The sequence below is a fragment of the Dipodomys spectabilis genome, unplaced genomic scaffold, assembly GCF_019054845.1.
Source record: "Dipodomys spectabilis isolate Male_0828 unplaced genomic scaffold, ASM1905484v1 ptg000241l, whole genome shotgun sequence".
Taxonomy (NCBI): Eukaryota; Metazoa; Chordata; class Mammalia; order Rodentia; family Heteromyidae; genus Dipodomys; species Dipodomys spectabilis.
In genome coordinates, this window is record NW_024870918.1 from 6,801,252 (window position 1) to 6,815,814 (window position 14,563).

General features: G+C 40.7%; 1 protein-coding gene across 1 annotated transcript in view; it reads right to left on the minus strand.

Moving 5' to 3' along the window:
- The window catches only part of Cemip2 (cell migration inducing hyaluronidase 2), a 73,727-nt gene that overhangs the window by 46,277 nt on the left and 12,887 nt on the right, over window positions 1-14,563 (minus strand). Inside the window, exons 2-5 of the mRNA XM_042699376.1 lie at window positions 12,631-12,973; window positions 8,448-8,588; window positions 7,351-7,912; window positions 2,449-2,618 (exon numbers count right to left, since the gene is read on the minus strand). Coding sequence (XP_042555310.1) covers window positions 2,449-2,618; window positions 7,351-7,912; window positions 8,448-8,588; window positions 12,631-12,961 — 1,204 coding nt within the window. The 5' untranslated portion in view covers window positions 12,962-12,973. The remainder of the gene's footprint in view (window positions 1-2,448; window positions 2,619-7,350; window positions 7,913-8,447; window positions 8,589-12,630; window positions 12,974-14,563) is intronic.

The following is a 14,563-nucleotide window of genomic DNA, read 5'->3' on the forward strand; positions in this document are numbered from 1 at the left end:
TTTCTTGATACGTTCCTTACATTCAGCTATTAAAGCCTATATATAGATTGTAGCCAAATAGTAACGTGAATAATAATAACTCTAACAATTGTAGTAGTAATATCTAATAGCTGTGGGGACTTCATATGCATAATAACATTTGTATCAAACCAATTGTGAGACAGAAATTACTATATGCATTAGAGGTAAAGAAACTGGAGGTTGCCAGGTGCTGGTGGCTCACGCCTGTAATCCTAGCTACTGAGGAGGCTGAGATCTGAGAATCACGGTTCAAAGCCAGCCCAGGCAGGAAAGTCTGTGAGACTCTTATAGCCAATAAACCACTTGAAAACCGGAAGTGATGCTGTGGCTCAAGCAGTAGAGCGCTCGCCTTGAGCTGAAGAGCTGAGGAACAGCACCCAGACCCAGAGTTCAAGCCCTACGACCGACAAAAAAAAAAAAAGAAACTGGAGGTTCATTAGTTTCCAATACAGCTTTTAAAGTCAAAGCTAAAATATGGTAGAACCCAGAACCAAATGTGAATCTAATTCCATAGCCAAATTTGTTGACCTGTGTATTAGATGATGTTCCAATAATATGAATAGGCGGTTTAAGAACAAAAACCATCACCATGCCCGACAGTAACAACAATAATTACCCCAAATTTTAACTGTTACACTATAAATAGATATAAATAGGTAGAATTAGCCCCCCAAAAGCAACTTGAAAACATTTGTTGCAAGATCCTTAGTATTCATTTCTGTTTTTTTTAAAAAAAAAAAGTTAAATTGTAAAGTTCGTTTTCAGCACAGTGTCTTGTACATCTCATTGTTACAATGGGTCAACCTGTATCCCTATTTAAACATTTTGTTTTTTCCCTTCCCCTCCTCACATTAGAGAAGTAAATATACAAGGTGCAGGGTACCGACATCAAACATCAAATACAGTGAAAACAGAGGTTATACTGTGGGGGGGGGAGGGAGGGTATAGTTGTGGAGGTGGGAGGGAAGGTGGGGGAAAACAACAAAGGAGGAGGCAGCAATGCTTGATAGGAAATGGACTCATGACCTTGCTCATGGAACTGTAGCCCCTCTGTACAGTATTTTCACGATAACAAACATTTAAAAAAAGAATAAGAACCAAACAAAAAGTTGGAAGTTTAAAAGGAAATCAGGCAATATTCCTGCTTCCTGTAGAGAATTTCCACCCCTTGCAGAAAGTAAGAGTCACTGGGAATATCAGACACAAACAATAGCCCAGGACAGATGGTGAGAATATTCCCTCTTCCAGGAACGAGGAGTCATCGTAATGTGGAAGTGAATATGACATTTCCTACAAAGGTCCCTGCCTGGGACCTTACTAGAAGCAGGACCATGAAACACTGCTGCTAGGAAATACTCCTCACCCACCTACGCTTTTTGCCAGAGACAACCGCATTGTGGTAGGAAGAAGCAGAAAGCTGGAGGTAGAAAGCTGGGCTTGGTTCCAGCTTCTTCATCATCACAGAACCCATTTCCTCACCCAAACTCAAGGTATTTAGAGGCAAGGAGTGAAGATTCCTATCACACACTGGGGACTCTGTTTATCTGTCTGTTCTTAAGCAAATATTCTACTATAACATTGTCTTCCCATCATTGCTACTATGCATCGAGTACTTACTGTACAACACTGTACTAAAAGCTTCCGGTTCTTCACATCTGATACAGCAGCCTAAATGGTGAGTTCTATAATATTCCTCACCTCAATTTTTTTTCAGATGAGGAAACTGAGGTTTAGGAAGTTAAAGAGATTTGTTTTCATAGCATATGTTTTTTGTTTCTTGCTTTTATGTATCCTAGGACTTGAATTAAGGGCTGTGGCCCTATCCCTGAACTTTGGTGCTCAAAAATAGCAGTCTACCACTTGAGCCACAGCTCCACTTCCAGTTTTTTGTTGTTTTTTTTTCCCCCCAGTGGTTGATTGGAGATAATAATCTCATAGAGTTCCCTGATCAAGCTGGCTTTGAACCATGATCCTCAGATCTCAGCCTCCTGAGCAGTTAGGATTACACTAGCCCTCTAGTCCCCTGTACCTAGCTCATCATGTTCAAAGATAATGTTTCCTAGCAGGACTATATACAGAAAACAGTTAAAGTACAAAATAACCAAAGACTGCTCAACTACCCACTCATATCAGTTCTGCTTGTATCAAATCCAGGAAATAAATCTATTTTTACTACTTAATCATACTCTATGACTCAGGAATCAAGAACAAAGTCCAAACGGGAGTGTCCAAACAAGCAGAGGTCATTAACTAGTCCAAAGAGAACTTCTAAGTCTAATGACTTCAATACAGCATGAAAACAAGCTTGAACTTCACTAGGTAAAGAAATCTAACCAGACAAGACTATCATTTGAATAAGACATTACGGTTTTAAAATGCTACAAGATCTATCAGTGTTTTAGAGGAAGATAAATGGGACTTGCTTACCTTCAATCCATTCACTGTAAGCCATCACAGAGAACTTCTGACCATCCAGAGTGTAAAACTCTCTCTGGGCCAGAGCCTTTCCTCCACTACTGTGGTTTTCATAGTTTCTCACAGATTCATTGCAGGAAGTGCTTCCACCATCAATGACACCAACTAAAGCCCAAGCTTGTCTAGACAGGAAGAGAGCATTGACATGTGATTATTTGTCATGGTGAAGACCCAAATCTCTTATACAGACATGATAATAGGATTCTGGCTTTCTTATTTGGTATTGTATGTGTGTGTGTTGGGGTGTGTGTGTCTGTGTGTGTGTGTGTTGGTCCTGGGGCTTGAACTCAGGACCTTGTACTCTTACTTAGCTTTTTTTGCACAAGACTGGTATTCTACCACTTGAGCCACACCTCCACTTCTGTTTTTTTTTTTGGTGGTTAATTAGAGAGAAGAGTCTCATGGACTTTTCTGCCTGGGTTAGTTCTGAACAACAACCCTGAGATCTCAGCCTCCTGAATAGCTAGGAATCACAGGCATGAGCGACTAACACCTGCCCTGCAGGTTGTTGTTTAGTTTTGTAATTTATTTTTGCAGATCCCCTAAGCCTCTTTTGCCATTATGTTGCAACTGAAATCACCAATGTCACAGAGGCAAATGCACGTAACTTTTAAAACCTGTCTGTCTACCTTGATTAAAGGTAAAACATCCAACAATTACGACTTAACAGCTCACGGACCTTCTTTTCCAACACATACTCACTGCACTCACCTACTTCTTGGCTTTCTTTTTAAGTAATATTCACCTATTCTTATTTTTTACTTATTTGTTTTAGGATGTTTCAGACAAGACAAGCTGGAGTACTCTCCAACTCCTGATTCCGTTTCTACTCAAAGAGTGTTGAGATTCCAGACATATGTCACCTGGCTTTTTGTTGTATGTTTGTCAATATGGGCTTTTTAGTTGGTAGGCTTTTTGTGGTGAGGTGGGGGGTCAGGCTGGGATGGAAGGAATCCAGGGCCTTCCACATGGTACCGCCTAGCGGTATGGCTTGGAAAGTTCCCTGAACGATCTGAATGTTCAACCAGAAAACAAATGAATGTGAACAATGGCCGAACAGTGGTTCAGAAACTTAAGTCAGCATCTGAATCACCTTGGGGAGAATTTGTTAGCTCAAATGGCTGGGTGGCACCGGAAGGATCAGAGGAGACCAGCAAATCTTCATTTTAACAAGCTCCCAAGTGCTGTGGCTATAAGAGCACACTTTGAGAACCCCTAAACTAGAGATTAGAACTTAAAATAGTAATAATCAACGTTCACTGAATCTCAATCACCTGGGGTCCTACCCTTTGCTCCTAGACATTTGAATAAAGACTTAGGTGTTCAGACAAGGTTGAGAAACACTGTTTGAAGGTAGTTTTTTTGTTTTGTTTTTTGTCAGTTGTAGGGCTTGAACTCCCGGCCTGGGCATTATCCCCTTAGCTCTTCAGCTCAAGGTGAGTGCTCTACCACATGATCCACAACACCACTTCCAGTGTTTTGGTGGTTAGTTGGAGATACGTCTCACAGACTTTCCTGCTCAGGCTGGCTTTGAACTGTGATCCTCAGATCTCAGCCTCTTAAGTAGCTAGGATTACGGGCAGAAGCCACCAGCACCTAGTGTAAATTTCTTTCTTTTGTTTTATTCTAAATGAATTAATCTTATTGAAAGAGTACTAATTCAAGGGCAAGTCAATTTCCATTTTCCAGGGGGTGGGACCTTGGTAATTTTCTTTTTTTTTTTTAGTGTTTTTTTATTGCCAAGGTGATGTACAGAGGGGTTACCGTTACATAAGCAAGGTAGTAAGTACATTTCTTGCCACACTTTTTACTCCCTCCCTCATTTTTCTCCTATTTCCCTCCCCTCCCCCCCCAGTTGTACAGATCATTTCCAAAATATTGTCTTTGTATATCGCTGTTACATTGGTCCTTGTCTCACCATTCTGTTGTTCCTGGATTGGGAGGATTAACATCACGAAAATGGCATTACTGCCAAAGGCTATCTCCAAATTCAATATCCCAGTATCTCCATCAATATCCCAACCTCATTCTTTAATAGTTTCTTAACATTCTCAAAGCCGCAGAATCACTCTTTCCAACCTATTTTCAATTGTACATGTCATTATCTACTGAAAGCTAAGCGTTTGTAAATGCCATTTTGGTTCTGTAATCTTAACTATCGGAGAAACTTGCTCAAGCTTGTGGCCAATATCAGGCAAAGAAAAAGAAGACATTAACAAAGAGTCAGAAAATTTGCCTTAAGCTTCCCTGGTTCAAAACATGAAAAGAAAAATGTGAACTTCCTTCTTCAGAAATGCCACATGTAATCTATGCCAAACAGATGGCTGCATATTCAGATAAAAGTTAACCGACACATGCCTACACCCTCATAAATTCTGCAGCTGCCCTTGTGTGGATTAACTATGCTTTAGTTTCAGAGGTCTATTTATACTCCATGATACTGCAGAAAGAGTCAAGTAAATAAAGTCTGGAGTTATTATCTCCTATTTGAGAAGTAGGGAGAGGAAGAATGTCACAGGCTTTCCTCTATTTACCAGAAATGCACAGGCAGCTAAACAATGCTCCACTCTGTCACATTATCTCCACAACACTCCTCCACAAGGGAAAAAAAATCCCATGCACTGGAACATTATCTTCAAAGGAGTCAGGGTTTCTGTACACTGCAGATGATGTTGATGTACTAGACCATGGGTGAAAGACCACAATTCGAATTCTTCTATCACATCAGCACTTATTGTGTCTGCACATGCGTGTCTGTGTGTGTATATATGTGTGCTCACACAAACACACTCCAGTCCTCAAACTGGAACTCAGAGCCTGGGTGCTGTCCCTAAGCTTTTCTGCCTAAGACTAGCACTCTAGCACTTGAGCTACACTTCCACTTCTGGCTTTGGAGTAGTTAACTGGAGATAAGAGTCTCACAGATTTTCCTGCTTGAACAGGCTTCAAGTTTATATCCCCAGATCTCAGCCTCCTGAATAGGTAGGTAGGATCCTACAGCACTATTTTAAAGAGATTTTTTCAAAACCGATCTAGTACAGAGTGTAACCAATCAATATAGGCACAGCTAGGGATGATGCGAATCTACAAACAATGATGGCATGAAGGAATAGAAGCTGTAATACCTGAGCATTACGACACAGAGTTTGGACCTTAAATGTCCCCCAAAAGCTTTATGTGCTGAAGGTTTGGTCCCCAGATCATGGCATGACTGGAAAGTATTTGAAAGTGAATGAGGGGCCTATTAGGTAATGGAAGCTGTGATCTTGAAGGACACATTCTCTCTTTTTCTCCCTCTCTCTCTCTCTCTCTCCTGGCCACCATGAGATGCGCCGCTCTGTTCTGCCACCTACTCTTTGCCATGATGTTCTGCTTCGCCACAGACCCAACCCAACAAAGCCAAGTGATCAGACACTGGAAACGCTGAGGCCACAAGCCAAAATAAATCTTTACTCCTTACAAGTGGATTGTCTCAGAGCATTTTGAGGAAGCTAATATACATGTCTCTAAAGATTGGCTTTTGAGAAAATAGACTAAGACAGTAGCCATCTAACTTTGAAAAGACCCGGCTTCCATTCTTAGATCTAGAAAATAAAGTTGGTAAATGAACATCTTGTCTTTCGTTTTTTTCAGTAGTAGAGTTTGAATTCGGGCCTCATATTCATTTAACTTGTTCGACCACTTGAGCCACGCTTCCAGTCTAGTATTACTAGTTATTCTGCAGATGGATTCTTGTGGAACTTTCCACATGGACTGACTTTGAATCACTATCCTCTAGATCACATATTTACACACACACACACACACACACACACACACACACACATATTTAAAGCTTTAGGTTTTTTTCATGGTGTGCTCTGAGTCTAGACAGCCCTCCTATGCTGCCTACATAGCACAGTTCCAGAAGTTCCTCCAGAACTCAGGTTTCTGTCCTATCTCCATTAACTCCTTCAGCTTCACCAAGTATCTCATTGTATGATCGTCTGTGTAGGTCTCTGTTTTCCCAAACACCAACAGATGTCCAACACTTGGCATCTTCTAAATAAAAAGTGAGCAAAAGGCATTTTTATTATAGACTCTTTTCCTTCATTAATTTTTTTCTCCTAGAATTTCTACAGATAGTATTCTGATAGCTATCAAAGGAAAAACTAACTAGTGGTATGTCAGTATGTGGGTTACTCACCACAGATATTTCCCATTTAAGAACATTCAGCAAAATTTAAACTTCTGTTTGGGAATAGGGTGTTTTTTTTTTTCCTATTAAATGTTGAGCAAGCTACTTCCCCACCCTTCAGGAAATCGTGGTTTCTCAGTAAGTTCACGTAAGAACCACAAAGAGTAGAAATGTATTCTACTATCTGGATGAATTTAATTAAGCATGCCAACTTTCTGCTTCCCTCTACACAATTGAGCCAATCAAACAGATGGATTCAGATTTGCTGGAAAAGGATACCAAAAGAAAGAAAAAAAAGAACTCGGTGCTATTCCCTCCCTTTTAGACTTTTAAGATGGATTGTAAGATAGAATGCTGCCTTAACCTTTCCCCTCCAGCAGGCCAAGTTCAATGAGCCCAGAGTTTCATTATCTTTAGGAAGTAAGGAACAGAGCAAGTCTCTTCAGAGGCAAATTGACTTTCCTTCACCTGACTATTTTCAGCTCACGGATGTTCTTTTCCCCCAAGCTTGAAAGGATAGTTGACAAAAAGCTTCCTAACCAAAGCCAGGACCAGAGCTTTCCCAGAACATATCTGATTATCAGAGGCAATCAGACCCACCCATGGGAATGGCCAGGTTCCTCTCACACTGAACACTAAACGCAGAACTGGGAGGAGAAAGGACAAGTCACGCCTACCGATAGCCAAGTCCTTGAATCAGTGTACTTCCCAGCCGCTCCTGGATCATCTGGATAGTTCCTTGTAAGAGGCTCTTGACTGCTGAATCTCCCACAGCGATGGCCACGATCCGACCTGGATCTTGAACCCTTAGGAATTCCTGCAGCCGCCTACTCTCGTTTTGGTATTCGTGGGTATCGAACTTCACACTTTCCAAAATTTTGGCGGTATCCTGATCGATGACCCTCACGTTGAGGCCCCGGGAGAAGTCCTTTTCGAAGGTGTAGGACCCAAAGGGTAGGCCGGAGGCAGGTAGAGTTCTGGCCAACAATGTCCACGAGGTCTTCCGCGCTCCGTGCAACTCCAGGGACCCACCTGCTTCCACACCAATGAACTTTTTGCCAAACGTTGGCATACTTTCCCCATCATCTGACTTTCCGTACAAGGTAATTGTCGCCTGGGATTTATAGCGGCATTTTTCTGCTCCAATATGAAGCGCTCCACCATCCTGGATCAGGATGTAACGAGTCCTCAAAGTAATATTTCCGGATCCATCTTTATCATCTCCAAAGACAAGCAGTCCTGCAAAGAAAAGGACTCATGGAAGCCAATCTGCAAAACATCATTCTAAACCGCAGAAAAATACAGTTTACTTTATGAAGGAAAAAAAAAAATACACTTCCATTAAATAAGTTGGGAAATTTTTACTAAGGGTCTGAAGTGAATGAAGAAGACATGAAGAGTTTAAATAGCAACCTACTGGAAATGTCCAGGAGTATGAATTCGAATCCACTCACTTTAGAGGTAAATCCTTTTGAGGAAAAAGTACTTCAGAAAGTCATGGTAATCCATGTTGTAACAAAAATTCAGCTTTACAGCAGCTCCTTTATTTCCTTGTCTATAAGCGACTTCCTTGCCTGTGTTTCTAAGGCCCTCATAGCGCTTAAATTCTATGGTTATATGAGGCAACTAAACACATTTCTATTGTTCGACTACACACCCTAAAAGGCATTCAGCCTATGAACAGTTTTCCACATGAAGAATAGCCAAAATCCCCCACAATCCCCCACCGTACAGAGCAGCTCTGCCCTTCCCATAGGCAGAGACCATAACCCACCTCCATCCTGAATGACTATAGAATTCACTGTGGCATCTGAGGTCAGACGGAAATTATCTCCCTCCTTGATGACAACTTGCTTTGCAGGATCTTGTCCAGGATCCCAGTTCCTGAGATGGGGATTTTGATCTGGGCAATTCTCTATAAAACAACACAACACTCATATGTAAGGATAGCCTAAGTCAAATCCAAGCATTATCCTCATTGAATATAGGTCTTCCAGTAAGGTGGTCACGTATCTATCTCCACTTCCCGCCACTAAGGTAACATTTCACCCCTTCCCAAAGCTAACATTTTTTTTGGGGGGAGGGGAGTCTGGTCGTGGGGCCTGAACTCTGGGTCTGGGTGCTGTCCCTCAGCTCTTCAGCTCAAGGCTAGCGCTCTACCACTTGAGCCACAGCACCACTTCCGGCTTTTTTCTTTTTGCTTATGTGGTGCTGAGGAATTGAACCCAGGGCCTCAGGCATGCAAGGCAAGCGCTCTACCACTGAGCCACCTTCCCAGCCCCCAAAGCTAACATTTTTTAAAAGTGTTACTATAAAACTCGGATGCTTGACTACAGTTCAGATCTTCACAAGGAGTTCCCCTTCCCCTGAACCATTTACTCTGGAAATACACCAACAACCAAAACGCAAAACCCTGGCTTGCTCTTGGATTCATACTAGAAAGTTATTTTAGAAAAACAAAGAAAGGGCTGAGTTTGGAGCTCAGTGGTAGAAGATTGTCTAAGGCCCTAAGTTTAATCCTCAGTACTACAAAATTGAAAAGAGAGAGAGAGAGAGAGAGAGAGAGAGAGAGAGATCAATAGATGATAATGTGAATCTCTCTCTCTATATATATATAACAGAAATAGCTAAATAATATATTAGCTATCACAAATTTCTGTGCACAGGAATCGCAAAGTGACAAGAACCCTACCACTTTGCACTCATGTTCACTTTCCCAACAAAACTGTTACAGAAAAGAGGCCCAAGTTATGACTTCTCATTTTCAGAGATGAGGAAATTATAGTTTAGAGAAGCCAGACCCAAGATTACCTAGCAAGCTGGGTGATATAAAAGTTCTGTCTTTAAGAAAGGAGGTTCCTACTTGCAGTGTTCATTTACGAGAACTAGAATTTGCTTCTTGAACAGGTGATAATTAAATCATAGGGACAGATGCATGAAATCCTTAGTCTCTGCCAGAATTAGGCAGAAGGAGGGGGGAAATCACACTTTCAATCTTGATTAATAACCAAGTATTTATTGAAGATCAATTGGTACATTATGTATGAGGTACATGAATGTTAAACAATGTGGCAATTACAAACAAACTCTGACAAAGGATGGGGCTACAGTAAACGAGACAAGTTCATGGAATAGATGACATCAAAAGAATGGATAATGTTTCAATAAGAAAAACATAAAGAAGATAAAATAATACAAGAAACACAAGTATTTCCTTCCATCCAAATTAATTGGGTCACTCAAGTTAAAAGAACAAGTCACCTGTGCTTTAATAGGGAAAGAGCTGGTGTAGTTGAGAACCAGCAGAAGAAATTCCTTTGGTTACGATAGAAAGTCCACGTTGGAGACCAGGATGAAGAAAGTATCGAGGCTAGATGTAGCACAAAGATGTCTCCATAGACAAAATGAAAATTCTCTTTCGTGACTTTGATCTTGTAGAATCCCAACAACAAAACTTTCCTAGTTCTACACACTCATGTTGCCCATGCTTATGCGTTCATTTAGACATGATAAGAACTAGACAGTTCACATCAGTCTCACTACTAAGTCCTTAGCAATTATTTCATAGATTTTTTTTCTCATGGAGGTTCATCTTCAAGATTTAATTCTTCAGATAAATCTATGATCACTCTATTATACTAAAAAAAAAAAAAAATCCTTGGGGCTGACAATGTAGTTCAGTGATAGGAAACTTGCCTAGCAAACCAGGAGTACTGATTTTCAACTATCAACACTGAAAAATAAACAAACAAACAAATAAATAAATGTAAAACTACCCTTCCAAGTTTCTTCCATCAAAAAAGTAAGAAATATCTTGAACTTTTCTGACCAAGGATTGTTTTTTAACTTTGTTTGTCTGCGCCTCCCTCTACTCCCATAAAACATCCATCTGGAATCTCCATGGTATTATATAAGAAGAGAATGAATGTCCATGTCACAAGTATTATGCTCAGTGACAAAGAAGGGAATCTGGATTTTGAGGTCTGGAGCCAACTGTAGTAGTTTCATAATTCCTCTTAATCGTTTAGAACTATTTCCCAGGAGAAGAGTTCATTAGAACGATTGCCAAAAATTTCAGTCTGCTTCCTTCCAGAAAGATGTAATTAATGAGTGATATGTGGTGTGCAGAAAGACAGAAAAATCCTTTAGCCAGCCCCACCACCCCAGCTACCCAGTTATAAAGCAAGAAGCGCATTTGAACTATAAAAACCACAACAAGGCTGACTCTGAAATAGTTCCGTATTCTACATCTTTCCATTGAGCCTGCATTTATATTGCCATAATGTAAACTTGAAGAATGCTGATTCATGGCACCACATCAGAAATTCAATGTCTTAGATGAAATGGGAAAATGCAATGGAAAGCCACAGTTTTCAGCTATGATTTCTACTAACCTAGCATCCTCTTATTACAGAGTACTGGGGAGGGATGAGGAAACAACAGGGAGCCTCGTTATCCCACTGGAGAAGGACAGAGGAAATCAACACTACATGCAATGGAAATCAACATGAGGAATTCAAAATTCAATGGAATGGCTTGATCAAAAAAGATCTTGAACCTGGGTACCAGTGGCTCACGTCTGTCATCCTAGCTACTCAGGAGGCTGAGATCTGAGGATCGTGGTTCAAAGCCAGCCCAGGTAGGAAAGTCCATGAGACTCTTATCTCCAATAAACCACCAGAAAACTGCAAGTGGTGCTGTGGCTCAAGTGGTAGAGTGCTCGCCTTGAGCTGAAAAGTGCAGGGACAGTGCCCAAGCCCAGAGTTCAAGCCCCATGACCGACCCCCCAAAAAAAAGATCTTGATAAGAACATCTCTTATTTCTGGTCTATTCTCTTAGAAGTATTGCTATACCTGCCAACCTTAAAATTTATGAATTATCTCCAGCACCCAATGTAACTAGATAAAATAATATCTGTAAGTATTAGAAATGGTAAATCCCTCTCCCATTATATCCACGTACAAAGACTTCTAAGATTCTAAAAAGAATCTGTGGTAGATTTGTAAAAACTAAGAGTAATCAGAAAAAAAAGAGAGAGAGAAGAGAGGAAAAAGAGGAAGAGGAGGAGAATTGAGGACAAAAGGACAAGAAGACAGGGAGAAAAAGGAAGAGGAGGAGAAGATGATGACAGGTTTCATTGGCTTCTCAACATGAGCCTGAGCCTCTGATTTTTAGACATATACATGGAATTCTCTTATGAACCAATTTTTATTGGTATTATATTAAAGCTACCTGGCAATACATTTCATTAAACACATTCAAAGTAAATGTATTACCATGCTGACACACTTCCAGGACAAGCAAAGTTCATTGGAACCTCCTACACAGTACTTAAATATGAAGTAATGGATGATTTTGAGACAAATGTACCAGAATTTACACATCCAGTGGCAGTTTTCCTTCAAGGAAACACAGTGTCACACAAAGCCCTTCTCTTGGAATTGTCCACTGAGCCTGTTACTTACCACAAAACACCAATATTGGTATTTTTAGTTGCTTTTTTTAAAAATTGTGAAAATACCGTATAGAGGGGTTACAATTACATGGGCAAGATAATGAGTCCATTTCTTATCAAGCACTGCTGCCTCCCCGTTTCCCCTTCCCATCCAAGCCGCTTATTTTTAAAAACTCAAATCTAGCTTATGACTGTCTTTATTTATGAGGAACACATTGGCGGTCCAAAAATCACACCTATCTTAAAGAATGAAATTATGCCGTCATAAGAATTTAGTAAAGACTTTTACGGCTATTTCCAAAGGAGATGCAGTAATAACACCAAGAGCAGCAAGGAAGAATGGGAAGAATAGAAAGAACGTGCAGAACTTTGCTTTTATAATTTCCAATGGAGTTCTTGAACGTTTTTAAACGTTATTCTATCTCTTCCTCTTTCCTCTTCATCTGGAATACATGCTGTGCATATGCGTGCACACACACACAGACGACACACACACACTTACCATCTGGAGCATATTTTGAGGATATTCCTAAAATTACTGCAAGTGCAACAAAAAAGGAAAAACTAGTTATAGCAAAGCAAATGAAGGTATTCTTGTGTCTCTTGCGCTTTCGGCTCTCCCTCTGTGTTTGCTGCTCTTCGGGCAAAAAAGCAAAGCTGGCCCGGGCTTCTTGTCGAATGGAGGTAAATTTGGCGGAAGCCTGGCTCTTTGGAGGGGGCGGGGGGCGCAGGGGGACCACTTTCCCGGGGACATAACCAGGTGAGCGATGACTGCTTCCGTTCTGAGGTTGTAGGAAAGCTGGGGAATGCCCCCTGGAACCAGTGGCATACATGATACTCCGTCACTGCAGAAGAAAAACACAAAGCGAACAAGGTTCTGAAAAGGTACATTGTAGTGGCTTTAAAGCTATTTTGTTTGTTTCTTTGTTTGTTGGTGCAGTTACAGGGGCATGAACTCAGATCCTGAAGTCTCACTTGACTTCTTCTCTCACGGCTGGTGCTCTATCATTTGAGCCACACCACCACTTCCAGCTTTTTTGCTGGTTAATTAGAGAGAAAAGTCTCCAGGATTTGTCTGTTCAGGCTGGCTTTGAACCACAATCCTCAGATCTCAGCCTCCTGAGCAGCTAAGGTTATAAGCATGAGCCACCACTGCCTCCTGGCTAGCATTTTTTTAAAATTGCAGTTGAGGGAAGATAGATCAGGGAAAATGAGGCACAGCAAACAGCAACCAGGTATTTAGAAACAAGGATTGTATTAACGGATGGCTTGACTGAATGTATGTAAGCACTTTATGCTTAGGCTTTCCATTTCCCATAGCCTGCAACATTTAGTAAAAACAGAAAAGAAAAAGAAAATCAAAAGATAGTTCCTTCTGACTTTATTCACTTGGTTACTTGATTAAAATACTTGGGGACTGAGCAAGGAAATCTGACAAAACAAATTGTACACTGACCTGGGACTCTTTTGGGGCACAAAACGTGTTTTAAATATATATTAGATGTTACAATATGCCACAGATAAAGTGGCAGAATCCATCCTTTGTTTGAAAGAAAATCTAGACATCCAGTTTATTAGCAGGCCAACCACGATGTCTAGGGGACCAGTGTAACAACCAAAATAACATCATATATAAAACATACCAGGTGTCAGAAGAAAGGCAAGTACTTAACCCTAAACTGGCTTTGAGCTAAACCCCAATCGACATTTTTCACTACAGAGAACTGTGGATATTAAAGTACTCGTTGCATTTGTTAACAGATATGCTCCTACCCACATCTGAACTGTATGTTACCTACCTTCCCTTTGCTTTACTAATAAAACTGTATTGGTCTCTACCTCAGTGTATCCTCAAATGCTTTTTTTTTGGATGATATTACAAAGGCAGCTCAGGGCAAGACAGTCCATGAGACACTTATCCCCAATTAACCAACAGAAAACCAGAAATGGAGCTGTGGCTCAAAACAGTAGAGTGCTAGCCTTGAGCACAAAAGCTCAGGGGTGGCAACCAAGCCCCACAACCAACAAAAAAGGAAAGAAAACACCAAATCTGCAGCTTACACCCTTGATAGAATAAACTGCCAGTCACTCCGTTCACTGTCTTCTACCACAATGCTTTCTCCACCTCACGACCAGAAGATAATCACCTGCTATTGCAAGACATACCTCAAAATTAATCAATAAGGAAGAGAAACCTGAAATCCAAGCAGCAATACTTTTTAAAATGTCCTCCCAAATAAATATAATGTGCCAATGTTCTTGATTTTTAGTTAACTAAGAATTGCTAAGAATTGTCCCAAAGGTAGAATCCTGGGCTCTTTGTCCCTGGGTTTCTGGCTCAATTGGTACAGAGAGGGCTCTACCTTGGTGACTTTGAAACAATAGTCACATTAAGTATCTCAATGACATGACACTCTGTGTATCTTCAAGATGAC